Source organism: Amphiprion ocellaris, chromosome 9 (genome assembly GCF_022539595.1).
Source record: "Amphiprion ocellaris isolate individual 3 ecotype Okinawa chromosome 9, ASM2253959v1, whole genome shotgun sequence".
Taxonomy (NCBI): domain Eukaryota; kingdom Metazoa; phylum Chordata; class Actinopteri; family Pomacentridae; genus Amphiprion; species Amphiprion ocellaris.
The window spans coordinates 8,452,744-8,479,739 of NC_072774.1; the positions used below are offsets into that span (position 1 = coordinate 8,452,744).

The following is a 26,996-nucleotide window of genomic DNA, read 5'->3' on the forward strand; positions in this document are numbered from 1 at the left end:
CTTACCTATGAAAAGTCATTCCAAGTTTCCTTGTCTCAATCGTACGACATAGTGTGTAATTGTATGCAGCACAGTGAGCCGGCATACTTGTTTCCGTTTTCACGCCGTCTACATCAACGGAATGCGCTGAAACTTTGCCCCCACTAGCTTAGCCTCGCTGTAGTACGCAGCTCAAAGAGGCATGTCCTATCATTCATATCTATGAGAACAATGGTGGCTGCACATAAGGACGCCTGTCAATGACGGTGATTAGCTGCGTAAATACCATTATATACAGTCTATGGTAAATACGTATGTGAATCGCATCATTGGCTGCAGCAGCCAGTCACTGGTCACTCACTGACTCACTGAAAAATAGCACAGAATGAATTGTTAGGTTTATTTTATTTACAATTTAGGTTGGATTTTTTTTATGTGTGCGCAGCACAGATTTTCTGTGCAGAGACCGTGTCAGCAGTGCGCAATTGCGCACGTGTGCAGCTTAGAGGGAACAGTGCCTGTTGGTGCCGAGTCCCAACTTAATTTAGGAATGTCAAATCTATACTTGATGTTGCTGTACACAGTTCCAGCCACTTGGTGACAATTCTGAGTGTAACCTGCTACTAGGCTGGATTGATAAGTTCTTGTGAGCAGGAAAACAACATAAGGCTTATATAACTTCAGTTATGCAAAAATAAAATCTAATATTGGATTATATTTCAATTTAAGCATCATATGTGTACATCAACAACTTTTAAAGAGAGCCACAAGATAAACTACACTGGCAACATCAATCTTTTGTTCGTTTTGTTTAATTTAGTCAAATTATTCACCATTTTAGCTTAAAAACATATAAAAGTACCCAGTTACAGACACTGCCTATGTGAATATTTCACATTTTCAGCTCACCAGTGAAAAATATCCTTTTTGTGATACACAGCAAAGCAACTCTATGAATTTTTTTCCATGTCTGAATTGAAGTATTTCACAGTGGTTCAAAAATCTGGACAGTTCAATCATTTCAGTGTGTGAAATCACCTCAATTTCAAATACGCTTTAGTCTCCAAAGCTCTGACAGATGTTTTCTTTACCTTCAGCGTCTCTTTAGCCATGCCCATATTTAGTTTCTGTTATCAGATCCAGTCTAGCACATCAGGGTGAACTGCATTCTTCACATACAGTCACTGTCTATCATTCAAATCAGTGTTTAGTCTAATAGAGCAAAAAGGTAAAGCTGGATTTCGTTGTTTTTTCATTGAACTTCACTGAATTTGAGTATTTTCTTTCCCCTCTGCTTACTGCTCACATCACCCAAAGAGTCATAGCCTACTTCAGATCACAGACCAAGGCTTTATTGAATACAGTGCAGATGAGCAACTTGTCGACTGTTTGCTACAGTACTAACAACAGATATAGTACATATTATACAGATTATTTCAAATCACAGTACAGGGCTTTGTGGAAAACAGTGCCAATAAGCAACTTTCCCTCATAGGGAGCCGCAACAGTGGAGGCCATAAGCACTTGGCCGTTGTCAGCGTACTCCATGCTCACCACTGGATGCTCTGAGTGAATGTCCTTGATCTTGAGGATCTAGAGAACACATTAATGAAACGATGAGGTAAAATACAGAAACAATAATGTGGATGTACAATACACATCAGGAGTGACTGCACTTGAATGTCAAATGATTCATCACCTTTCAATAATTTCATTACTTCTAAATTGAATGACAGGGACTGTGGTCTCATGATCAATCACAGATGAATTAAAAATATTGGTAATAATGGTCCCAAAGTAGATACTCAATGCAACTAAAGTAAATACGCCTCTGATTACTGACACACAACTTAGAAAACACGTAATCTATGAAACAAGATTGAGTTTATTGTGATTTCCAATCAGCCTGATTGCATGAAAATTGTTATAAAGCAACCAGTTAACACCACAATGTTCATAATTTTGGACCAAAGGCTTGTGTCTATCTGCATGTGTGCATCATGGCTTCACATGGAAAAGAATTGTGAGAAGAAGTGAAAAATCTGACTGGGAGACGTTACAAAGCTGAAAAAGAAGATTGGTGACCAACAAAAAAATATACTGAAACACAGGTTGCAACACAACCCCTCCAGCAAAGAGCAGCTAAAGAGAGGGGTATGGAATAAGCCATAGTAGTACTAATCAGAACTCCTCCTTAAACAGTTTGAAGAAATTACAATTTCAATAATGAAAGGTGTACTGACTCTTGTTGCATTTACTTCCTAATGTGGGGCCTCTGTTTTTGATACAGTGTGTTTAATTTAACATAATTTTGTGTTTTAAATTTAAATACGAGTGAACACCCTACTGTTTCACTTGGAAGTAATGCATTGTAAGGTGAGAGAATTTTGAATCAATGGACACTTCTGTGATTTTGCACAGGGGTGTATTCACTTCTATCGTACCCTGAATAATTAAATTTTTTTTAAAAATCACATACCTCAGAGCCTGGAGGATCTTTAGGGTCGAAGTTTGACAACTTCATAGAATTTGGATGACAACCCAGCCACAGGTCGCCTGTCCTGTGGTCCACCTCGATGTTATCACAAAGCGATCCAACCCCTACAGACTGTTGAGAAACATCACATACAGTAAATGAGAAGTGTTAATTGCGTTATGTCCTCTAGAAGTGCTGATACAAAGTGAAAGAAAGGCATGTGTGAATATTGATTTTAGGAATAAATCATGATAAAGCACAGTATTTAGATGAGAATATTCATACCACTCTGGTGTCTGCATGTTCAATATGAAGCTACATCCAGCAGAAAGCTGGTTTAGTTTAGCACAAAGATTGTCAGAAAGTGAAAAAATCTCCCTACCAGCACCTCCAGTGGTAAGAGGTGTGTTACATTTAATTCATTTAATCCTTTCAAAAAATGTCCTAATTCAATTGGCTGCTGGTTGTAACTTCATATTTATAGCACGCAGATAAGATTATCTCCCAAAATGCTAAAATATTTACTTCATTTCTTTTGTTGCCGACACTAGAAAATAATAAAACGGTCTCACCTTAATATACTCTAACTGCTCCCCTTTCTTTCTCTCAAAAACGTCTACTTCATGGTCTATGATATCTGAAACATAAATATACCTGAACAAAAAAAAAATTCTCTTTGATTATTTTCACATTTTGTAGAAAACATCTCAACGTGGAATAATTCAGTTTGAAAAATATGCCAAAAATCGGTGAACTGAATGGAGAATCACCGTTTGTCAGGAGATATATTGATCCCATTTCCAGACATAATGCCACCGGCTGCCACCCTCACTTCACTGGGACTGTAATACACCACGTCACACATGGGCATAGCCAGAACCATGGTCAGAAAGTGAAGCGCTTGATTGGGAAAGGAGAAATGATTTGTGGCATAGAAGCTCTCCTTTCCAACTGCAACAATGTCATTCACGCTGAAAAACAAGATGCAGAAGAACAAATATAAAGACACTGTCAATTCTAAGATGTGTAATAAAGCGTAAGGTGTATTATACAGTACGTACCTGTGGAGCAAAGGGTGGGTGATGGTCTTTAGGTGCACAAGTGTGTCTTCAGCAACAAAACGAAAGATCTCTACCTGGCTAGCTTCGTGAGGGTGATTGACAACAAACACATATATGTTGTCATCTACGAAGAACCAACAATGGGTTTCTATTAGTCTCACAATGCAGTGGAATTTAAAATCAAATTACTGTCAGAGTCTGACACACAGGTTCTAGTCTTACTAGATCTACTTTTACTGTCCTGCAACTGCAATTTCATTTATTTTTTTACTTAATGTTGTAGATTTCAGTTCTGATTGACTTGGAGACACACTTGTGTGGTTACCGCAGCTGCAGCAAGTTTGGTTTATCAAAATAGCTGCTGTTTGTGGCTGATGCTACTTTGGTAACTTGACAAATACAAGTTACCAAAAGTTCTGTAAAGTTTTTGTCCACAATTTGGAGAAGCAGAAACGGCTGTCTATTCTAGATACAGCATACACTTAAACTCATATATACTGACTTTGTTAGGGTGGGGATTTTTTTTTTTAGTTGACTATAAATGGTTTACTGTGATTGCCATGTACTGAAGGTAACACACTGCCTATTTCTGAGTACCTCATGCAAAATGTCTTCAAAGAAATCAAGCCATTTCTGTACGTTCATTAATTAGTGTCATATCGTGATGTTACCTCAAAAAGTAAATTCAAAATAAGAAGCATTTATTAATAAAAATATCATTGGAACAGAGGCAAAATCAACAAAAATAAACCAACTAAATAAGAAACACAAATGAAGGGTACATCCTCATGTTAAGTCCTCTTTTCCTCCTGATGCAGTGAAAGGAAGCGAGCAGATACTCAGCTAAATATAGTGTGAGCTAATAGTTGATGTCAAAACCACATAAAATAATAAACAGGACCATGATTTAAGATGTCTAAAACAATTTAGCTTTAGGTTTATCTACATGAATACACTAAATCTAGCAAAAACATGTTTTATTTCAGAATTATTTCACTTGTCCTCCTACAAATTAAGAGCCCATCTAGTCACCACTGAGAGGACAGAATGATGCAAAAAACAAACCAAAAAAACCCAAAAACATGACACACACAATAGAGTGCGCAATTTCCACACATTATAACCCCACGAGACATTGATATAACTAGAAATCAAACAATATTGTTCTCTTTATGTAATCTGATTGACAATTTAGTAGACTAGCTAAATGATTGGAGTTGTAATTTAACTGACTTTGAAGAAAGAAAAGCAGCCTTTCGAGAATGATGGGTTAGAATTAGGATTAACTTCATAAAATCTGATATAGCTGAATGAGGCCAAGCAGTAAACAGTGAGATTATAATACCAACAGTAACACTGGACTACACACTGCATTCCTGTAAATCCTCCATATGTATGACGACAATTTTAATCCCTGTTCTGCTACTAATAAAAATTCCCGAAGCCTTCAGAGATATGAACCAAATATAAATATATAGAGGAAAAATGCTGATTTAATATGAAATGACCCTTATAATGCCTAAATTCCATTATAAGTGTTGCTTTGACTTGTTAAAGACACATTTTAATCTTTAAATAGTTGAAAATAGAGTCCAAAGTTCTTACTGTAGCTTGTCAGTGGATGGTAGATGTGTTGATGAATGAGTATACACGGGGAAAAAAGAAATTGGAATCAAATTATATGACAAAATCTTGTTAAAATAAGGCTGCTTGTTTAAATCTGTTGTATTTTAAACCATCTTGTTGTCAGATTAAAAAAAGAGCCATGACAGTAATCTATAATGTAAAGACTACCCCTTCGCATTTAGGCTAATAGTAACTTCACATTGTTCATACATGTTATTTGTCATATGACCTGAATCTAGAAATAAGAAATTGCACAGAATGCATATGCTGAGTGAGGATTCCTAATAGGACAAAACTAAAGAGGTGTGTCTAAAGAAAAAGACGTAAAATCTGAAGAAACACTGTCCACTGAAGAGAAAATGACCAATAGAAGGTGTTTAAAGCTTCAAATAGTACATCTTAATCACACTGATTTGAGTCTTTGTTTCTGCTGTTCATTCTAAACTTCTGATTTTGCACCTGGTTTGTCCCTCACCTGTTTCATCGGTGTAAACACTAATCCCATGAGGATTGAATGAACTGAGGTCCAGCTCTCCTTTGATCTGCAGCTCCACAGGGGTCGGCCTCGGATGCAGCAGATCCAAAACGTACATTTTCCCCGGTTCATCAGAGAATGAAGGTAAATCAAGAAATTTCAACCCCTGAGTGGACAATCATGCATGTAAGAGACATTGGAAGAATTTGCTTGAGGTCGTTGCAGAAACACTTGATCCAGAATTCAGACTAACGATGGTGGTAATCACAGCTCATTTCAACAAAGGCACATTAGATTAACTGATAAAATTATAGTAACTATTTACAATAATTCAGTTAATAACATACCGTGCTAAGGAAAGCCAGTCCATCTTTAAGTATGGTGATATCCTCTGCCCCATATTCTGTGCAAAACAAAAAGATAAACAAAAATAAACCTTCTCCTCCTCCGTTCTCACGTAAAGCAGTGGTGTTTTGTCCTGCTGACACTTGACCTACTGTCAGTTGTATGGACTTTAAACTCATCAGTTACACTCACACCTTACACATAAATGACCAAAGTTCAACATTTATTTTAACAGTGTTAAAACCCAAAAAAGAAGACACCAACATGAACATAAAGAAAACATACCAATGTTCTGTAAATAATGACAGTTGAGGTGCTTCACAGGCAGCTCTCTGGAAGCAAGCATTATATGCCTGTAGAGAAAATTAAACATGACTGAGGCTTTCAAAAGAATCCAGAACTTCTATCTAGTCTGCAATAAGCATTATTAGTAGAGCTTGAGTTCTGCTAACTTTTAAAATTCTTCCTTTGGGAGCATGACCACCTCTCTACTTCTACTTCCTGTAGTAACTGTGAACATTTACAATCAGATCTACTAATCCTCTACTGTGATCCAGTGTTTCTAAGTTCCCTCTTAATTAATACACACTTACTTCAGTCTCAGGTATGTGTGTCCCACAAATGCAGCCAGGGCAGCAACAGCAGCAGCAAGCAGAACTTTCTTCATGGCAGCCATGTTTCCAAATCAAAGTTCACACAGAAACACTTTGAGGCTGCATTCACACAAGTGCTCAAAAGATGGGGCTAAAGTGTGTGTTCAAGAAGCCCTGTTACATCGACCCAGAGATGTACTTAGTCATATAAATACCTTTGAAAAACTGGATGGGAATATATTCAAGAAATAAATGAATAAACACATAAATAATATTAATTTAGTAAATATATATGGAATAAAAATTAATTGAAAAATAGAGAAATAAACACAACTTTTCAATTAAGGTATCTTAGCTGTTTCTTGACTGCGGTCTTACAATAATCACAAAAACAATAATAATAATAACTTAATTTATGTAGCACTGTTTAAAAACAGAATTTACAGACTGCTTTACAGACGGGGCAACAAAGAAAAGAAAGATACTTAGTAAGAAACATGATGGGTCAATCAAAACAAGGTAGAAGATACTTCAAATATATTAGTACATCAACACCAGATAAACTAATACAGTTCAGTAAGTGACGGAAAAAGAGGAATAAAAGAAAAATAGAGGGTTAAAGCATAAATGCGGGGCTAAAAGAGATAATAATAGTAGTAAAAGTAAACAGGTAAAACACATACACAAAAAGTAAATAAAGGGTAAAAGAGTTAAAAACCAAATAAGTGATTGACTAAGACTGCGAACAGGCTCATATGAGGTCAGCATCTCTGATAAATAGCTCAAACTCCCTGATGAGTTTTAAAAGTGACCAGTCAAATCTTAAAATCAATTCGTGAACAAACTGGGAGCTAATAGAGGAAAGCCGGGATCGGGGTGTTGTGATGAGGTGAAGGAGGTGTCAGATGTTTTACCTGGAATCTGCTGGAGCTGTCAGAGCCTTCAGCCTTCAACCTCCACATCTGCTCCAGTTGTTCCTTCAGTCTCTGGTCCTTCTAGATCTTCTCAGGCTCCTTCTTCCTAAGATACAACTGACCTCCTCTGCTCCTAACCAACACCCACTATGTCAGGTTGCTTAGACAGCAGCTGCTTGTTAGAAAGCAGCTGGATTTGAAGCCCAGCTGGATCTTAGCACTACCGTTTTCCATCCCTGTTGGTGCTGAGTCCCAGTTAAACTCGGGAATATCAAATCTCTGCTTGATGTTGCTGTATACAATTCCAGCCACTTAGTGACATTTCTGAGTCTACCCTGCTACTAGGCTGGATTGATAAGATCCTTGTGAGTAGGAAAACAACACAAGGCCTTTGTAACTTCAGTCATGCAAAAACAAAATGAAATATTGTAATATACTTTAATTTAAGCATCATACTATATGTGGAGCAACCACTTTGAAGAAGAACCACAAGATAAACTGTACTGGCAACATGAATCTTTTTTTTTTGTTTTATTTAGTCAAATTATTCACCATTTTAGCTTAAAAACATATAAAAGTACCCAGTTACAGACACTGCCTGTGACAATATTTCACATTTTTAGCTCACCGGTGAAAAATATCCTTTTTGTGATACACAGCAAAGCAACTCTATGAATTTTTTTCCATGTCTGAATTGAAGTATTTCACAGTGGTTCAAAAATCTGGACAGTTCAATCATTTCAGTGTGTGAAATCACCTCAATTTCAAATACGCTTTAGTCTCCAAAGCTCTGACAGATGTTTTCTTTACCTTCAGCGTCTCTTTAGCCATGCCCATATTTAGTTTCTGTTATCAGATCCAGTCTAGCACATCAGGGTGAACTGCATTCTTCACATGCAATTGCTGTGTATCATTCAAATCATCAGTGTTTAATCTTATAGAATAAAAAGGTAAGGCATGATTTCCTTGTTTTTTCATTCAAATTCATTGGATTTGAATATTTTCTTTCCCCTCTGCTTACTGCTCACATCACCTAAAGAGTCATCACCTACTTCAGATCACAGACCAAGGCTTTATGGAACACAGTGCCAATGAGCAACTTTCCACCATAGGTGGCTGCTACAGAGGAACCAATGAGCACGTGGCCATCGTCTTCGTAAACCCGAGTCACCTGCGGCTTATCAGAATGGATGTTCTGGATGCGAACAATCTGAAAACACAACGTACAGAATCATGAGAAGCCAAGATGACAATAAGTGCATCTGCTGCTTATGTAAGAGGAAACATAGATATAAAAAAGCACATGAAGCATGAATAGACTTTTAATCGTAAGAAGGAACAGACAAACCTCTGATCCAGCGGGGTCATTGGGGTCGAACAGGAGGGCCTTCCATCCGTTCGGGTGGCAGCCCACCCAAAGGTCACCAGTTTCAGGATCAACTTCAATGTTGTCAACGAGTGAACCCACAGCCACAGTCTGGTAAAGTATCATAGGTAGGATTATTATTATTGTCATTATTATTATTATTATTATCCCCTCAACATGGAGCATTTATTACCATAAATGACAATTCTAGCAGATTTCATCCTTATTTCCTCAATACAGAAGAGGCATCAATAGCAATGAAATGTCACATAAAATTATTTTAAAAAGGAAACATGCCTTAGCTTTCCTTTAGTCAACAAATTAGGCTGCATTGTGTTGTTAGAAGGTGGCAATATAAGCTATGTTACAAATAATTGTACTAAATAGAGTTGAAGGTGCAGCAAACAGTCAGCTGTTTGCCATATAAAAAACACAAAAAAGAAGAAAAGGAACTGAAGAAATTGTGATAATCTATGAGAGAAAAATGGATTGAAGTCTCTTCATCTCAGAGAGCGAAGTACTCTGCCAAGGCTGTTGATTCCATATGGCATCGTCAGAAATGCTGTTTTTTCCTATTCTATTCTATTTTAGTCTCTTCTTTTTTTTTTTTTAAGAAATGCAGCATTTGTTTATTAGCTATTGATGATCATAAATCACAGTATTATAGGCCGTTTTTGAGTAATATTGTGCACAGATGGAACAACAGAATGACAGACAAATATATGCCGATCGTCACATAACTCCGCCACGTTCCTTGGCGGAGTAATTATTCTTTTATGTCAGCTGGTATCGGCCATGTTTTATGCGGTCTGGAAGCAAAGACATCAAAAGAAGTGGAAATCACTACATCTGAGAAAAAAGGTATTTCCATCATCTGTTAAGTGCATTACCTCTGATGAAAAACTCAAAAATCAATTAACTGTTCTCATTAACTTTTCCGAATGTGATACTTCAAAATCTGCATAAATAATACCGAATGGAAACACTTCTAGTTTCCAATGGTTTTGCAGTGCTTTCATTTAAATTAAATTAACTATTTGTATTTGCTTCAAATGCTCTTCAAAATAAAGATTTTGAAATCAAATCACTGCAACTAAACTTAAAAGTTACTCCCAGTTAAGTGTTGGTTAAAATGCCAAAATGCCTCCCATCACTTCACATTAAAGTAGAAACAGACAACTTTCCCCCTCCTTAGTGCTTCCAAGTGATATTACTGATGGCACTGCTATGGTAGAGACTACATCAATTTGTCACCACTACCAGCAACACTGGGCATGAAACAAACACAGTGAAAGAAACATGTTAACACAAAAGATAAGTAGTCCTTATTTTAAAAACAGTTTGACCACAACCTTGTGCAAACAAGTAACTAGGTAAAGAGGGGAGCAATAGAAGAGATTTGGAGATAAAAATGTGAGTTTATTCATTCAGTCAGTCTATAATGGACACTGTAAATTCATACTAGAAAGTTACTGCAATTAAACTGTACTATAACTCATTTCATAAGTATCTTTATTCAGAAAATGACAATGTTTTATTACAAGTTGTATTTCTTGCTGTGTGACAGTTGGCCTGTATGTGTGTGCAGAGTTCAGCTTCCAATCTTTCATTCCACACATAGAGGGTGTGCCAACTCTTTTTTTTTTTCCTTCTGCACACTGCAGCTTTCATGGCAACAAAACAAGAGGCGTCAACTGATTGTATACAAAGTAGACACACAAAGCAATAGGTGGCAGTATGTAGCTTCCAGCTGACAGTCAGGGTGAGACGGGGACACCACGAAGCCCGTCTGTAAAAGACGTTTTTAAAGTTACGGAGAACGAAGGATTTGACACTTCCAACTTAGCGAAGCATCTCGGCAACAGATATGCCGACTTGCTCAAAGGATTCAAATGTCAAAGGTAACAGAATGACATAGTGCCGTCAAATAGGAATCAAATTAGTGTGATTTATTTTGTAATAAACAAACTTGTAACCATCAGAATTTCATGAAGCAATTTAAGGTAGCTGCAACCATTTAAGATACATTTTTCCTTTTAGGTAACATACCAGTGTGGCAAACACCCCTCTCTGGAAATACTGAGAAGACTGTCACGTGAAGGAGGAGAGATGTCAACATGTAAAGAGCTGATCTTAATCAGTGTTTCTCCGTTTCTTGTTGGACATTGAAATGTACTGTGGTGCAGTAATTCCTTCCAGCTGTATAATGGCTTGTTTTCACAACCTCCACTAACTTGCATTGACAATTCAATTCATTCAATGAAAATGGCCAAAACAATGTCCAATATTCCATGTTCTGTCATATATCACAGCATTACTCAACTTTTTGCTGTTGTTCCATTATCAGTCTATTTATTATTGTACTGAAGTCCTGATTTTAATTTTGTGACAATGGTAATCTCTGTTTGCCGGGTACAGTTTCTACAGATATTACTCCATCAAGGAACGTGGCAGAGTTATGTGACGATAGGCTCCCTCCCTTCCTTCCTTCCTTCCTTCCTTCCTTCCTTCCTTCCTTCCTTCCTTCCATCCTTCCTTCCTTGTATAATTATGAAATATTCAGGGAAGGTCAGAAATGACACAAAGACCACCTGATTAGATTTTGCCAGTGATGCGGCTTATAGTTTGGACCCACCGATTTGTTAAGGATTTCCCATTGAGATAGCGGCACGGTGTCACTGTAACTATGAAAACAAGTGAACGCTACCTCAGCTGCCTGCTGACGATCACATGATTGCGATCCTACTACAAATCCACCGCTGCCAACATATCGGAAATGATACAAGGAACAACTGATTAAATTGTGGGGGTGTTTTTGAGTCCCATCAATTCCTGCTGCCTGGTACATATTTAGGTTAAGCGATTCGGTATCTGTGCATAACGTACATATGCATAACACAGGCCTGTGGTCAGCACAAGGTCAGGGAATGAACAGTGTTGGCAGAGACTGTTCATTCTCTCTGAGTACTTTTCTTTTTCCAGTTCTTCCAGTACCGACCAACAGCTACTGGGGAAAACAAAAGGGCCATCCTGTTTCTGTCGTTGTTGTGGAACTGCAGACGCACTTCTTTGTGCAGTAAATCCTGCCATTATTTTACCAGATTTCACACTCAGACAGAAGTGACAGCGAGGTTTATAGAGGAAAAGTCAATGGTGTAAACATTCTTTGGCCGTTACACTTTGCACTCAGCATGTACTTCATAGTGACAACCCTGTCTGTTGCCACTGTAGTAATAAAACTGATTTATTGAACATAAAATGCATGAAAAATGTTTCCCTGCATTTAAATTCTGCATTCACGCCTCCTCAAGCTCAACCATAACAACAAATTTGATTGGAACTGTGTTGAGATGGTAAATATTCTGTTATTGTTTCAGAAAATTTTTAACACAAATAATTTTAAAATTCCTTAATTACTAAAGCAGATGAAAAATACTGAATATTCAGGGGTTTGACTAATTCTGTGTGGCTTAATTTAGCTCAAAGGTGGAATCATTTACCTTTACACGAGTCAGTGCATTATCTTCTTTCCGTTCCAACACGTGCACGTTATGGTCAAACAGATCTGCCACATATATGTGCCTGAAAAGGAGAAACAATATTAAAAACCAGACATTCAGTGAAACATTAGTGACCATGTGGACGGCCCTGCAGATTATTCATACCGTTTGTCCGGTGAGATGTTGATTCCATTTGCAAAGTAGTAACCCTGAGAGACCTCTTTGACTTCCGTGGGACTGTAGTACACAACATTACCCCACGGCTGACACAATAACATCTCAACATAACTTTTAAGGAATTGGTTCTCAAAGTAGTGATCATTGGTGGCGTAGAAGCTGTCAACTCCCACTGCGACAAGATCGTTTACACTGGGAACAAAAATCAGAAAGCAGAATTTTTGTTTAGATCTTACATTTTATTCCCAATAATATGCATATATTCTGACATGTTTGTACACACCCTTATTGATGTAGAGCACAATCTTAGTTTGAATACCTGTAGAGAAGCTCGTGTTTTATGGTTTTCAGATGCACAAGGGAAAGTTCTTCCTTGACAAATTTGAACACCTCAATTTGGCTTTTATGATGAGGATGGTTGACAACAAACAGGTAGACGGCATCATCTGACAAACGAGAGACAAAGAGAGCATTGTCCTAAAAGAACCCAACTGAAGAAGGGTGTGTATGAAGGAAATGCATGACTACTGACTAACAGTACAGTGAGATTACACAGTTTAAAAACTGTTGAGGCCTGAACTGCTGCATCCTGCTACAGTTCGGGCACCTGGGGACAGAAAGTAGAATAGAATAGAATAGAATAGAATAGAAAAGCCACTATAGTGTCATTCATAACGTACACTAGTTGGTGCACAGGTGTACGAATAATCACGGTATATACTTTGTAAAAATTTAAAAGTAACAAGCAATGTACATAACGTATGTTACGCATGACACGTATATGAATTCTGCATTTGACATGCCACATTCTGTTTTCGCTTCCATTTTTCATGAGCTGAACTCAAAGGTCTAAGACTTTTTCTATCTACGCTATTTCTCTCAAATATTGTTCACAAATTTGTCTAAATCTTTGTTAGTGAGCACTTCTCCTTTGCCGAGATAATCCCGCCACCTCATAGGTGTGGCATATCAAGATGCTGATTATACAGCATGATGTTTGCACAGGTGTGTCTTAGGCTGGTCACAATCAAAGGCCACTCTAAAATGTGCAGTTTTATCATACAGCACAATGCCACAGATGTTGCAAGATTTGAGGGATCATGCAATTGGCATGCTTAATATAGGTGTGTCCACCAAAGCTGCTGCCTGTGAATTGAATATTCATTTCTCTATCACAAGCCGTCTCCAAAGGCGTTTCAGAGAATTTAGCAGTACATCCAACCAGCCTCACAACTGCAGACCACGTAGAGCCCCGGACCTCCACATCCAGCATCTTCACTTCTGTGATCGTCTGAGACCAGCCACCCGGACAGCTGCAACAATCGGTTTGCACAACCAAAGAATTTCTGCACAAACTATCAGAAACTGTCTCAGTGAAGCTCATCTGCGTGCTCGTTGTCCTCATCGGGGTCTCGGTCTGATTGTGTTCCGCCGTCGTAACAGACTTGAGTGGGCAAATGCTCACATTCAATGCTGTTTGGCACTTTGGAGAGGTGTTCTCTTCACGGATGAATCCTGGTTTTCACTGTACAAGGCAGATGGCAGACAGCGTGTACAGCGTCATGTGGGTGAGCGGTTTGCTGATGTCACTGTTGTGAATCGATTGGCTCATGGTGGCGGTGGGGTTGTGGTATGGGCAGGCGTATGTTATGTACAACGAACCCTGGTGCATTTTATTGATGACATTTTGAACGCACAGAGATACCGAGATGAGATCCTAAGGCCCACTGCTGTGCTATTCATCCACGACCATCACCTCATGTTGCAGCGTGATAATGGGATAAATAGGAATTGTGCACAATTCCTGGAAGCTGAAAACATCCCAGTTCTTGCATGGCCAGCATACTCACCGGACATGTCGCCCATTGAGCATGTTCGGGATGCTCTGGATCAGCGTATACCAGAGCGTGTTCCAGTCCCTGCCAATATCCAGTAACGTCGCACAACCATTGAAGAGGAGTGGACCAACATTTCACAGGCCACAATTACTAACCTGATCAACTCCATGTGAAGGAAATAAATTGCACTGCGTGATGCAAACGGTGGTCACACCAGATACTGACTGGTTTTCTGACTATATATAAACTCTGTTCAGTAGTCACATGTTAATATAGGCACTTAAATTGCTGCTAAGTTTAGTTAAATCTGGGTCAAAATTTACAATATAAAAGGGCTTCGTGTCCCTCAGGTGCCACCATGCAGAGACTTGTATGTGACAGATGTGCAGCCACACATTAAGTTATCAGGGCTCTTACCACTTGGATCGGTGTAGAGGCTGATACCATGAGGGTTGAACGTTTCTATATCGAAGTTTCTCTGCATACGCAGCTCCTTTGGTTTCATCCGGGAATCTTTTAGATCAAGGACAAAGATCTTTCCAGGCTTATCCGTGGCTGGGAATCCAAGAAACTTCAGATCCTAGAATTAATAATACCAGAAATTATATAGACTACAACAGGGCTGAAAACACACAAATAAAGCATTTTCAGATATTGTGAGCTACAATTCAAGAGTAAACAGTCATTTTTAAAATTTCATTGCTACTAAAACAAAAGTAAAATTAATAATGTGATTTTTTGCTGCAGTGTAAACCAATCAAGAATGTTCCTTTACACTTAAAAAAATATGGGTTTCGGCTGAGATATCTCTGTAGCATCACAATGCTTCATTTATGAAGCAATTTTTTTGACCCATGCGACCTTTATTTTTGAAAAATTTCCAGCTTGTGTGTTGTACTTGGCCATATTGCAACTTTAATAAAACTTTGATTAATTCTTCAGCCCGAGACCATAAAAAATGTTGCATAATAAAGTAAAGACTAAAGACAGATAAATCAAAGACTTTTAAGAAATAGTTGCACAGTTTTAGATTTCGGGGGATTTTTTTCTATCCTTGAAATCATTAAAATGAAAGGGATTAAACATTAAATTTGGGATCAGTTAGGGCAATGCTGAACATATGAACAACAACATGAAATGAATGTGGATGAGGAAGGCTACTTTTCCTCTCAACAGAAACAAAAATTTGATGCCCCACAGATCCTAGGTTTAGATTTTGAAGAAGGATGTTGTATATAAAAGATGGATATAGTGATTGTGACGTCAGCCATTAGTTCATGGAGGACAGATTTGATGCCTCTGATTTGGCATTTGGCCGTCAACATGTTGGTTATTTAAAACTGGATGTAACAAACAAGTGGCAGATTAAACTGGGGAACCCAAAGATATGGTGCACAAGATATGGTAGCATTTTGTCAATCACAAACTTGTTTAACCAGCCTGGTCTGACAGCACTTAATTATTATCCAGCTATAGAGAAGGGGAAATAAAAGCTCTGACTTGTTTGTGTCTCTTTAAACCAACATCAATTGTACTGGGTGGAGGTAAGGAAAGGATATGGTATTTCCTCTAAATCGTAACTGGGTAATTGTTTTGGTTTAACATTTGCATCGAGAGGCAAGAACTGTGATTCAATTTGCTTTACTAACTGCCGTCTTGCACGATGCAAATCCTCAGCAAAACATGAAATTTGCAGTAGGTAGTGTGCTGCTCGGAGGTTGCTGTTGTTGCTTCCCAGAGTGATAACAGTGTTTGATAATAGTGATGCATAGATAGTGGAAAGTGAGGAAATAGAAGCCTGAAGGTGTGCGACCAATTGCAGGTTTCTATTAAGTGAGTCAGCAAAATCACAAGGCAGCCGCACCCTAAAAACCTCAAACTGATCCAGCTTTAACATCAGTTTTGCTCTAAATGGAAGCGTCATTTCCAAAATAAACATCAAAAGTCCTAAAATGAGCAATTGAGACTATAAGCTCATTAGGAAAATGCTCGCTGAGACAACAAATCAAGTGGGAAGCGGGGCGATTTTCTAACATCCATCCATCCATCCATCATCTATACACCGCTTAATCCTCACTAGGGTCATGGGGGGGCTGGAGTCTATCCCAGCTGACTCAGGTGAAGGCTGGGGACACCCTAGACAGGTCGCCAGTCTGTCGCAGGGCTACATATATAGACAAACAATCACTCTCACATTCACACCTACGGGCAATTTAGAATAATCAATTAACCTCAGCATATTTTTGGACTGTGGGAGGAAGCCGGAGTACCCGGAGAAAACCCACGCATGCACAGGGAGAACATGCAAACTCCATGCAGAAAGATCCCGGGAAAGCCGGGACGCGAACCAGGGACCTTCTCGCTGCAAGGCGAAAGTGCTAACCACTGATCAACTGTGCAGCCCCGATTTTCTAACACTTCAATAACATCTGACATTTTTTTTTTTGCAACCAGAGGAATCGCCCCCTACTGGCTGCTGAATGAAACTGTAAGTTTAACGTGCTTGTGTATTAGCTTCACTTTTCAGAACTTTCAGAAACATCAGAACATGTTTAGTAAAAACATGAAAGGAAAAACAACAATTTTTGCACCAAGTCAGACACATGAGGAAAAGGCACAAACTGGTGCATAAAAATTCACCATGAAGCAGAAAATTAATATGTTTACTACTCAAAAATGATGAAATGCGTCACCTAGAGTGTTCAAAAATAACTTGCAAAAGAACAGATTAGGCCCAGATTGCAATATTAAACTAATTATGAGCTGGGTTTAAGATCACATGGAGGATCTTTGTACATGGGATCATTGACAGAACGTTGATTGCATTTGCACTGGTGTTTTGACTTTGATAAACCCTCAGATCCCAACATTTAGCTGCACTTCAACACAAACACTTACAGTGCTGATAAAGGCGAGCCCATCTCCAAGGATCGTGATATCTTCAGAGCCATGTTCTGAAAGTAACACAGTTGCACGGTTAATTTATTAATTTTTAAAATGTGCATGGAAGCTGCGCCTTATTTTGGTTTTTCCTACCCAGATTTTCAATCAGCACACAGTTGGGGAGGTGATTCTTCACCAGCTCTCTTGTAGCCAGAGCTCTTTTCCTGCAGAGTGTAAAAGTCATATCAGGACAGCTGACCAAAAAAAACTTAGTGCCTGATGAAAAACAAAACAGACCAGAAAAGAAATTTGTTTTTACCTTAAATTGTAAATTCTCTGTCCGAGCAGCACCGCCAATACGGCCACCAAAGTCGAGATGAATCTCAGTCTCCCCATATTGAAAGCATGACAGGAAAGTTTGACAACAGTTTATAAACGTCGCTGAACTGCGGGTGAAGGCGCTCCTCTGAAAGCGTCACTGATGACGCGTTCATGGCTATCGGAAATACCTAAACTGATACGTTTCCCTGTTACTTTTTCTGTCGATGCAACTTTAATTTACATTTCAAGAGTGAAATTCCTACATTCTACCCTTTATTTTCAAAATGTTTAACTTTACTTGCAATAATGAATTGCAATTTATATTTTACTGTTGATGGTTTCGATTTATTTGCTATCTCCTCTTTCAGTTCATATAAAGCGACGAGTCAAACGACAAGCATTTTAACATTTACAGTAATTTCCGACGCCTGCCGAGCACATGAATGCAGCATAATCTCAAACGGTAGCTGCAATTCTCTGCATAAATCAGGGCGTAAATAACGCTCATGTTTTTATGGCACGCCGTTTCGAAAATTATATATATAAGTCTGAATATATACAATGAAAGTTTGAATATACGGAATAAAACTTGGGGCAACCAAATAGCCCATAATTCATTTTGCGCCGACCAGCGGCACCTGGTGTGTGTGTGTGTGTGTAAATATATATATATATATATATATATATATATATATATACATATATACATATATACATATATACATATATACATATATATACATATATATATATATACATATATATATACATATATATATATACATATATATACATATATATATATATACACGGAATTATGTTGTAACAAAAAACAAAAATGTTTATCTTCAGTATTATTCTACAACGTATAAAATATTGCAAATGAATAAAAAACATTGAATGAGAAGGTATGTCCAAACTATTGACTATATCTATCTATCTATCTATCTATCTATCTATCTATCTATATTGCTCTCTCTCTCTCTCTCTCTCTATATATATATATATATATATACACACACACACATTGTGTGTATATATATATATATATATATATATATATATATATATATATATATACATACATTGTGTATATATATGCACCCTGCTACTAGGCTGGATTGATTAAGTTTCTTGAGAGCAGGAAAACAACATAAGGTCTTTGTAACTTCAATCATGCAAAAATTAACCTAATATTGGATTCTACTTTAAGCATCATATTATGTGTACATCAACCACTTTGAAGAAGAACCACAAGATAAACTGTACTGGCAACATGAATCTTTTCCTTTTTCGTTTTGTTTTATTTAGTCAAATTATTCACCATTTTAGCTTAAAAACATAGAAAGTACCCAGTTACAGACACTGCCTGTGACAATATTTCACATTTTTAGCTCACCACTGAAAAATATCTTTTTGTGATACACAGCAAAGCAACTCTATGGATTTTTCTCGATGTCTGAATTAAAATATTTCACAATGAATCAAAAATCTGGACAGTTCAATCATTTCAGTGTGTGAAATCACCTCAATTTCAAATACGTTTTAGTCTCCAAAGCTCTGACAGATGTTTTCTTTACCTTCAGCGTCTCTTTAGCCATGCCCATATTTAGTTTCTGTTATCAGATCCAGTCTAGCACATCAGGGTGAACTGCATTCTTCACATACAATTGCTGTGTATCATTCAAATCATCAGTGTTTAATCTTATAGAATAAAAAGTTAAAGCTGGATTTCCTTGTTTTTTCATTGAACTTCATTGAATTTGAGTGTTTTCTTTCCCTCTGCTTACTGCTCACATCACCTAAAGAGTCATCACCTACTTCAGATCACAGACCAAGGCTTTATGGAACACAGTGCCAATGAGCAACTTTCCACCATAGGTGGTTGCTACAGAGGAACCAATGAGCACGTGGCCATCGTCTTCATACACCTGAGTCACCTGCGGCTTATCAGAGAGGATGTTCTGGATGCGGATGACCTGAAGACACAACGTACAGAATCATGAGAAAGAAGCCAAGATGACAATAAGTGCATCTGCTGCTTATGTAAGAGGAAATATAGATATAAAAAAGCACATAAAGCATGAATAGACTTTTAATCGTAAGAAGGAACAGACAAACCTCTGATCCAGCGGGGTCATTGGGGTCGAGCAGGAGGGCCTTCCATCCGTTCGGGTGGCAGCCCACCCAAAGGTCACCAGTTTCAGGATCAACTTCAATGTTGTCAACGAGTGAACCCACAGCCACAGTCTGGTAAAGTATCATAGGTAGGATTATTATTATTGTCATTATTATTATTATTAGTCCTATAACCTCAACATGGAGCATTTATTACCATAAATGACAATTCTAGCAGATTTCATCCTTATTTCCTCAATATAGAAGAGGCATCAGTAGCCATGTTTTCATATAATTGTCAAGCAAGTTTTAAGCTTTTTTCTTTTGAATTGTCACATAAAATAATTTTTTTAAAAAAAGGAAATGTGACTTAGCTTTGCTTTCAAGTCAACAAATTAGGCTTCATAGTGTTGTCAGAAGGTGGCAGTATAAGCTATGTTACAAATAATTGTACTAAACAGAGTAGAAGGAGCAGCAAACAGTCAGTTGTTTGCCAAATGCTAAAAAACTCAAAAAGTAAGAAAAGGAAATGGAGAAATCGTAGCCATCTACAAGAGAAAAATGGATCAAAGATTTCAGCAACCTGTTTTCAGTCATTTCAGTTGTAACAAGAAAAGCACTCAGAACGCAGTACTCTGCCAAGGCCCTCATATGGCATTGTGACAAATGCAGCCTTTTTTTTATTAGTTATTATCACAAATCACAGTACTGTAGAATGTGGCCATTTGTAATAGATGTACAAATTATTAAATTATAAATTGTGTGTTATGCATGTGTACATTATGTATGGATACTGAATCGCGTGACCTAAATATGAAGCAGTCGATGGGAATTGATGGGATTTGGAAACACCCCCACAATTGAATCAATTGTTCCTTGTATAATGTCAGATGGATAAGTCCCAGTAAGTCCACAACAGTCGATTTGTAGTAGGACCACAATCATGTGATCATCAGCAGACAGCTGATTTCGCGTTCAATTGTCACAGTTACAGTGACGCCGTGACGCTATTTTGCAATGATAGAGAAATCTGTATCAAATCCGTTGATCCAGACTATAAGCTGCATCACTGACAAAATCTAATGAGGTGGTCCTTGTGTCATTTCTAACCTTCCCTGAAACCTTCCCTTTTATGTCAGCTGGTATCGACCATGTTTTATGCTGTCTGGAAGCAAAGACATCAAAAGAAGTGGAAATCACTACATCTGAGAAAAAAGGTGCTTCCATCATCTGTTAAGTGCATTAACTCTGATGAAAAATTAAAAAACCCATTAACTGTTTCCATTATTATTTTCTAATGTGATACTTCAAAATCTGCATAAAAATACGGATTGGAAACACTTCTAGTTTCCAATGGTTTTGAAGTGCTTTCATTTAAATTACATTTGCTTGAAAGGCTTTTCAAAGTTAAAATTTTGAAATAAAATCCCTGCAACTAAACTTCAAGTTACTTCCAGTAAAGGGTTGGTTTATAGCTGCAGTCTTTACCAGCTGCAGTTAAAATTCCAAAATGCCTCCCATCACTTCACATTAAAGTAGAAACAGACAACTTTCCCCCTCCTTAGTGCTTCCAAGTGATATTACTGATGGCACTGCTATGGTAGAGACTGCATCAATTTGTCACCACTACCAGCAACACTGGGCATGAAACAAACACAGTGAAAGAAACATGTTAACACAAAAGATAAGTAGTTTTTTTATTAAAAATTGGTTGACCACAGCCTTGTGCAAACAAGTAACTAGGTAGAGAGGGCAGCAACAGAAAAGATTTGGAGACAAAAATGTGAGTTAATTCATTCATTCAGTCTACAATGGACAATAATGTTGCACTGTACTACGTTATTTCTTAAAATGCACAGCTTTCATACTCAAAAGTTATTGCAATAAAGCCGTACAATAACTCATTTTATAAGCATCTGTATTCAGAAAATGACAATGTTGTATTACAAGTTGTACTTCTTGTTGTGTGACAGTTGGCCTGTATGCATGTGCAGAGTTCAGCTTCCAATCTTTGCACACATAGAGGGTGGCAGTATCTGGCTTACAGTCAGGGTGAGACGGGGGACACCACGAAGCCCGTCTGTAAAAGGCGTTTTAAACCTACACAGGACTAAGGATTTGACACTTCCAACTTGGCAAAGCATCTCGGCAACAGATATGCCGACTTGTTCAAAAAATTCAAATGTCAAAGCTAGCAGAATGACATTGGGCCGTCAAATAGGAATCAAATTAGTGTGATTTATTTTGTACTAAACAAACTTGTAACCATCGGAGTTTGACAAAGCAGTTAAGGGTAGCTGTAACTGTTTAATTTCAATTTTTCCTTTTAGGTAACATACCAATGTGGCAAACACCCCTTTATGCAAATACAGAATTTTGTACGGTTATATATTATTATATTATCTATTTTTTTCCTGCAGAAAGGGTGAAGATTGGAGACTAAATTATGCACTAAAGTACTACTGCTACTTATTTCTGCAAGTGCGTAACCTCTGGTAAGTGTGTCATGAGAAGGCATTGACAATTCAATTCATTCAATGAAAAAGCCGAAAACAAAGCCCAAAATTCCATATTCTGTCATATATTACAACATTACTCAACTTTTCTGAATTTTTTGTTGTCGTTCCATTATCAGTATATTTAGTATTTTATTTAAGTCCTGACTTTAATATCGTGACAACACTAATCTCTGTTTGCCGGGTACTGTTTCCACAGTTATTCCAGTTGTTACAGTACCTACCAACAGCTACTGGGGAAAACAAAAGGGCCATCCTGTTTCTGTTTTTGTTGTGCAACTGCAGACGCACTTCTTTGTGCAGTAAATCCTGCCATTATTTTACCAGATTTCACACTCAGACAGAAGTGACAGTGAGGTTTATAGAGGAAAAGTCAATGGTGTAAATATTCTTTGGCCGTTACACTTTGCACTCAGCATGTACTTCATAGTGACAACCTTGTCTGTTGCCACTGTAGTAATAAAACTGATTTATTGAACATTAAATGCATGAAAAATGTTTCCTTACACTTAAATTCTGCATTCTCCTCAAGCTCAACAGTAATAACGAATTTGATTGGAACGATATCGAGATGGTCGATTCTGTTATTGTTTCAGAAAATTTTTAACAGTTTTTAACACAAATAATTTTAAAATTCCTTAATTACTAAAGCAGATGAAAAATACTGAATATTCAGGGGTTTGACTAATTCTGTGTGGCTTAATTTTGCTCAAAGGTGGAATCATTTACCTTCACACGAGTCAGTGCATTATCTTCTTTCCGTTCCAACACGTGCACGTTATGGTCAAGCAGATCTGCCACATATATGTGCCTGAAAAGGAGAAATAATATTAAAAACCAGACATTCAGTGAAACATTAGTGACCATGTGGACGGCCTTGAAGATTATTCTTACCGTTTGTCCGGTGAGATGTTGATTCCATTTGCCATGTAGTAACCCCGAGAGACCTCTTTGACTTCCGTGGGACTGTAGTACACAACATTACCCCACGGCTGACACAATAACATCTCAACATAACTTTTAAGGAATTGGTTCTCAAAGTAGTGATCATTGGTGGCGTAGAAGCTGTCAACTCCCACTGCGACAATATCGTTTACACTGGGAACAAAAATCAGAAAGCAGAATTTTTGTGTAGATCTTACATCTTATTCCCAATAATATGCATATATTCTGACATGGTTTCACACACCCTTATTGATGTAGAGCACAATCTTAGTTTGTATACCTGTAGAGAAGTTCGTGTTTTATGGTTTTCAGATGCACAAGGGAGAGTTCTTCCTCGACAAATTTGAACACCTCAATTTGGCTTTTATGATGAGGATGGTTGACAACAAAGAGGTAGACGGCATCATCTGACAAACAAGAGACAAAGAGAGCATTGTCCTAAAAGAACCCAACTGAAGAAGGGTGTGTATGAAGGAAATGCATGACTACTGACTAACAGTACAGTGAGATTACACAGTTTAAAAACTGTTGAAGGCCTGAACTGCTGCATCCTGCTGCAGTTCGTATATCTGGGGACAGAAGGTAGAATAGAATAGAATAGAATAGAGACTTTATTGTGCATATTTGAATGGAATTTTGGTGCATTAGCTGGCCATTGGACTGATAAAAGAAAAATTCAAAAATATATGTTGTACGTGTTGCACTGCGTGAGGCAAATGGTGGTCACACCAGATACTGACTGGTTTTCTGACCCTCCCTCCACCAGACCCCTACAATGCAGGAAATCTGTACATTTTTAGACCAGCTGTTTATTGTGACCAGCCTAAGGCACACCTGTGCAACAATCATGCTGTCTAACCTTGATGTGCCACGTCTGTGAAGCGGATGGATTATCTCGGCAAAGGAGAAGTGCTCAGTAACACAGATTTAGACAAATTTGTGAATATTTGAGAGAAACAGACCTTTTGTGAACATAGAAAAAGTTTTACATCTTTGAGTAGTTCAGCTCATGAAAAATGGGAGCAAAAAAAAGTGTTGCGTTTCTATTTTTGTTCAGTGTGTGTGTGTGTGTGTGTGTGTGTGTGTGTGTGTGTGTGTGTGTGTGTGTGTGTGTATATATATATGCACATACATATGCATACCACGTGATAAACGCAATAAAAATTTTAATGCAACCTGCAGAAAGTAACTGGAAATTAGAAAAAAATATTGGACTATGTCAATAAAATCTAACTTAAAATGTACAACAGTTTATGTATATCATTAAAAATGCACCAGAATCACACCTGTAGATGTAGGTTTTCTTATAGCCAAAAAAAAAATAGCAATGTTTTTTTACACACAATTACTCAGTACTGACTGTCAATATTTCTATATGCTTATTATGAAATGCACAGCCGCACCCAACACGGTCTTGACTGTTGCACCCATAAGGCCAAGAAACACAGCAGGTTTATCCACATATTCTACATGCACACACAAGCACAAATCCACCAAAAACTATATATAAACTCTGTTCACTAGTTACATGTTAATACAGGCACTTAAACTGCTGCTGAATTTGGTTCAATCTGGGTCAAAATGTATATAATATGTATGTAATATAAAAGGGCTTCGTGCCCCTCAGATGCCACCATGCAGAGACTTGTGTGTGACAGATGTGCAGCCACACATTAAGTTATCAGGGCTCTTACCATTTGGATCGGTGTAAAGGCTGATACCATGAGGGTTGAACGTTTCTAGGTCGAAGTTTCTCGGCATACGCAGCTCCTTTGGTTTCATCCGGGAATCTTTTAGATCAAGGACAAAGATCTTTCCAGGTTCATCTGAGGATGGGATTCCAGGAAACTTCAGACCCTAGAATTATTAAAACGAGAAGTTTTATAGACTACAACAGGGCTGAAAATACACAAAGAAAACATTTTCAGATATTGTGAGTCACAGTTTAATTGTAGACAGTCATTTTTAAAATTCTTCGCTACTGAAACAAAAGTAAAATTAATAATGGGATTTTTTGCGGCAGTTCATATCAATAAAGAAGGTTTGTATATACCTCATCTACATCTCTGCAGCATCACAAGGCTCCATTTATGAAGCTATTTTTGTGACCCATGTGACCTTTATTTAAAAAAAATTCAGCTTGTGTGATTTGAATGTTGCACTTGGCCATATTGCAACAAATCAAGTGAGAAGCGGGGTAATTTTCTCATAGACTTCAATAGAATCTGACATTTTTTGCAACCAGAGGAATCGCTTACTGTTGGCTGTTGAATGAAAACGCAAGTTTAACGTGCTTTTGCATTAGCTTCATTTTTCAGATCTGAAGACTACGTGCAATCTAAGGAAACATCAGAACATGTTTAGTAAAAACAACAACAGTTGCACCAAGTCAGACACATGCAGAAAAGGCACACATTGGTGCATAAACATTCACCATGAAGCAGAAAGTGAACGTGTTTACTACTCATAAATTATTCCACTGTTCAAAAAATAACTTGCACGCAAGCAATAGATCAGATTAGGTCCAGATTGCAATATTAAACTAATCATTAACTTGGTTTATGATCACATGGAGGATCTCTGTACATGGAATTATTGACAAAACGTGGATTGCATTTGCACTGGTGTTTTGACTTTGTTTAACCCTCAGAAGCCAACATTTGGCTGCACTTCAACTCAAACACTTACAGTGCTGATAAAGGCGAGCCTGTCTCCAAGGATCGTGATATCTTCAGAGCCATGTTCTGAAAGTGACACAGTTGCACGGTTAGTTTATTTATTTACTAATGTGCATGGAAGCTGCTCTTTATTGTGGTTTTTCTTACCCAGATTTTCGAGCAGCACACAGTTGGGGAGGTGATTCTTCACCAGTTCTCTTGTAGCCAGAGCTCTTTTCCTGCAGAGTGCGTAAAAGTCATATCAGGGCAGGTGACCAAAAAAACTTAGTGCCTGATGAAAAATAAAACGGAGCAGAAAAAGAAATTTGTTTTTACCTCAAGCTGTAAATTCTCTCTCCAAACAGCACCGCCAACACGGCCACCAAAATCGAGACGAATCCCAGCTTCCCCATATTGAAATCACGACAGGAAAGTTTGACAAACACTTTTAAAGTGTCGCTGCACTGCCGGTGAAGGCGTTCCTCTGCAGGCGCCACTAATGCTGCATTTAGGGCATCCGAAATACTTAAACTATCACTTTTCCCTGTTACTTTTTCTGTCGTTGCAACTTTAATATGCATTTCTATCTTGCAATTCTTATATTCAACCATTTATTCTAAAAATATTTAAGTTTACTTGCAATAACAAATTGCAATTTACATTTTACTGTCAATTGATTCGATTTATTTGCCACCTCCTCTTGCAGTGCAATTGCAGAATTGTGACTGTTTACTCATTGCTTGATTCGTAAGATAAGGCCTGAAATATTTACTTTATTTTGGCTGCCAACAATAAGCCCAACAAACATGTAAAAACTTTAACATTTTATTAATTTCCGACACCTGCCGAGCACTTGAATGCAGCATAATTCCAAATAGTAGGAGTGGCTGTAGCTGCAATTCTCTGCATAAAAGTTAGGGATTTATTGTGCAAACTGACATTTGTTGGTTGTGTGTTTATATCAGTGTACAGTTAAGATAAAAAATGATTCATAACCACGGAAAATTTTGACCAAATGTGAATTTTTAACTGACCAAAACGTATCTTGTGGCTGCAAATTACAAAAACAAGTGACACTAGTGGCATCAATAGTAGGTTGTAAATTATTTGGTCATATAGGGTATATTCAAACAGGAAACTGTTTCTGAAGAAGAATAATGATGCAAAAAAAAAAACCAAAAAACACTGTACCATAGGTTAGTTATG

The 26,996-nt window shown here is 37.7% G+C and overlaps 3 protein-coding genes across 3 annotated transcripts; all 3 read right to left on the minus strand.

Moving 5' to 3' along the window:
- Positions 1–1,309: 1,309 nt before the first annotated feature.
- LOC111577055 (serum paraoxonase/arylesterase 2-like) lies at positions 1,310–6,747 on the minus strand. Its single transcript, XM_023283132.3, has 9 exons — positions 6,556–6,747; positions 6,248–6,315; positions 5,965–6,020; positions 5,618–5,783; positions 3,517–3,640; positions 3,226–3,426; positions 3,028–3,109; positions 2,459–2,587; positions 1,310–1,572 (listed from the first exon to the last, which is right to left on the minus strand). Exons 1-9 carry the CDS (start codon positions 6,636–6,638, stop codon positions 1,411–1,413), a joined length of 1,071 nt encoding a protein of 356 aa, XP_023138900.2. The 5' UTR covers positions 6,639–6,747; the 3' UTR covers positions 1,310–1,410.
- A 1,238-nt stretch (positions 6,748–7,985) lies between these two features.
- On the minus strand, positions 7,986–17,710 carry LOC111577062 (serum paraoxonase/arylesterase 2-like). Its single transcript, XM_023283139.3, has 9 exons — positions 17,553–17,710; positions 17,387–17,457; positions 17,249–17,304; positions 14,768–14,930; positions 12,832–12,958; positions 12,501–12,704; positions 12,336–12,417; positions 8,818–8,946; positions 7,986–8,679 (listed from the first exon to the last, which is right to left on the minus strand). Exons 1-9 carry the CDS (start codon positions 17,627–17,629, stop codon positions 8,518–8,520), a joined length of 1,071 nt encoding a protein of 356 aa, XP_023138907.2. The 5' UTR covers positions 17,630–17,710; the 3' UTR covers positions 7,986–8,517.
- A 1,125-nt stretch (positions 17,711–18,835) lies between these two features.
- On the minus strand, positions 18,836–26,282 carry LOC111577060 (serum paraoxonase/arylesterase 2-like). The gene is made up of 9 exons (XM_023283136.3): positions 26,127–26,282; positions 25,959–26,029; positions 25,822–25,877; positions 24,828–24,990; positions 23,414–23,540; positions 23,083–23,286; positions 22,918–22,999; positions 19,676–19,804; positions 18,836–19,533 (listed from the first exon to the last, which is right to left on the minus strand). The coding sequence occupies exons 1-9, from the start codon at positions 26,201–26,203 to the stop codon at positions 19,372–19,374; spliced, it is 1,071 nt and encodes a 356-aa protein (XP_023138904.2). The 5' UTR covers positions 26,204–26,282; the 3' UTR covers positions 18,836–19,371.
- Positions 26,283–26,996: the final 714 nt, after the last annotated feature.

Coding starts and splice junctions, on each gene's coding strand:
- LOC111577060 (XM_023283136.3), bottom strand. CDS start 26,203: ATGGGGAAGCTGGGATTCGTCTCGATTTTGGTGGCCGTGTTGGCGGTG. Junction 23,287..23,413: donor AAACACGAACTTCTCTACAG/GTATACAAACTA, acceptor TTTTGTTCCCAG/TGTAAACGATATTGTCGCAG. Junction 19,805..22,917: donor ATGCACTGACTCGTGTGAAG/GTAAATGATTCC, acceptor ATACTTTACCAG/ACTGTGGCTGTGGGTTCACT.
- LOC111577055 (XM_023283132.3), bottom strand. CDS start 6,638: ATGGCTGCCATGAAGAAAGTTCTGCTTGCTGCTGCTGTTGCTGCCCTG. Junction 6,316..6,555: donor CACACATACCTGAGACTGAA/GTAAGTGTGTAT, acceptor TTTTCTCTACAG/GCATATAATGCTTGCTTCCA. Junction 2,588..3,027: donor AGCAGTTAGAGTATATTAAG/GTGAGACCGTTT, acceptor GTTTCTCAACAG/TCTGTAGGGGTTGGATCGCT.
- LOC111577062 (XM_023283139.3), bottom strand. CDS start 17,629: ATGGGGAGACTGAGATTCATCTCGACTTTGGTGGCCGTATTGGCGGTG. Junction 17,305..17,386: donor TGTGCTGATTGAAAATCTGG/GTAGGAAAAACC, acceptor TGTTACTTTCAG/AACATGGCTCTGAAGATATC. Junction 12,418..12,500: donor AACATCTCACCGGACAAACG/GTATGAATAATC, acceptor TCTCCTTTTCAG/GCACATATATGTGGCAGATC.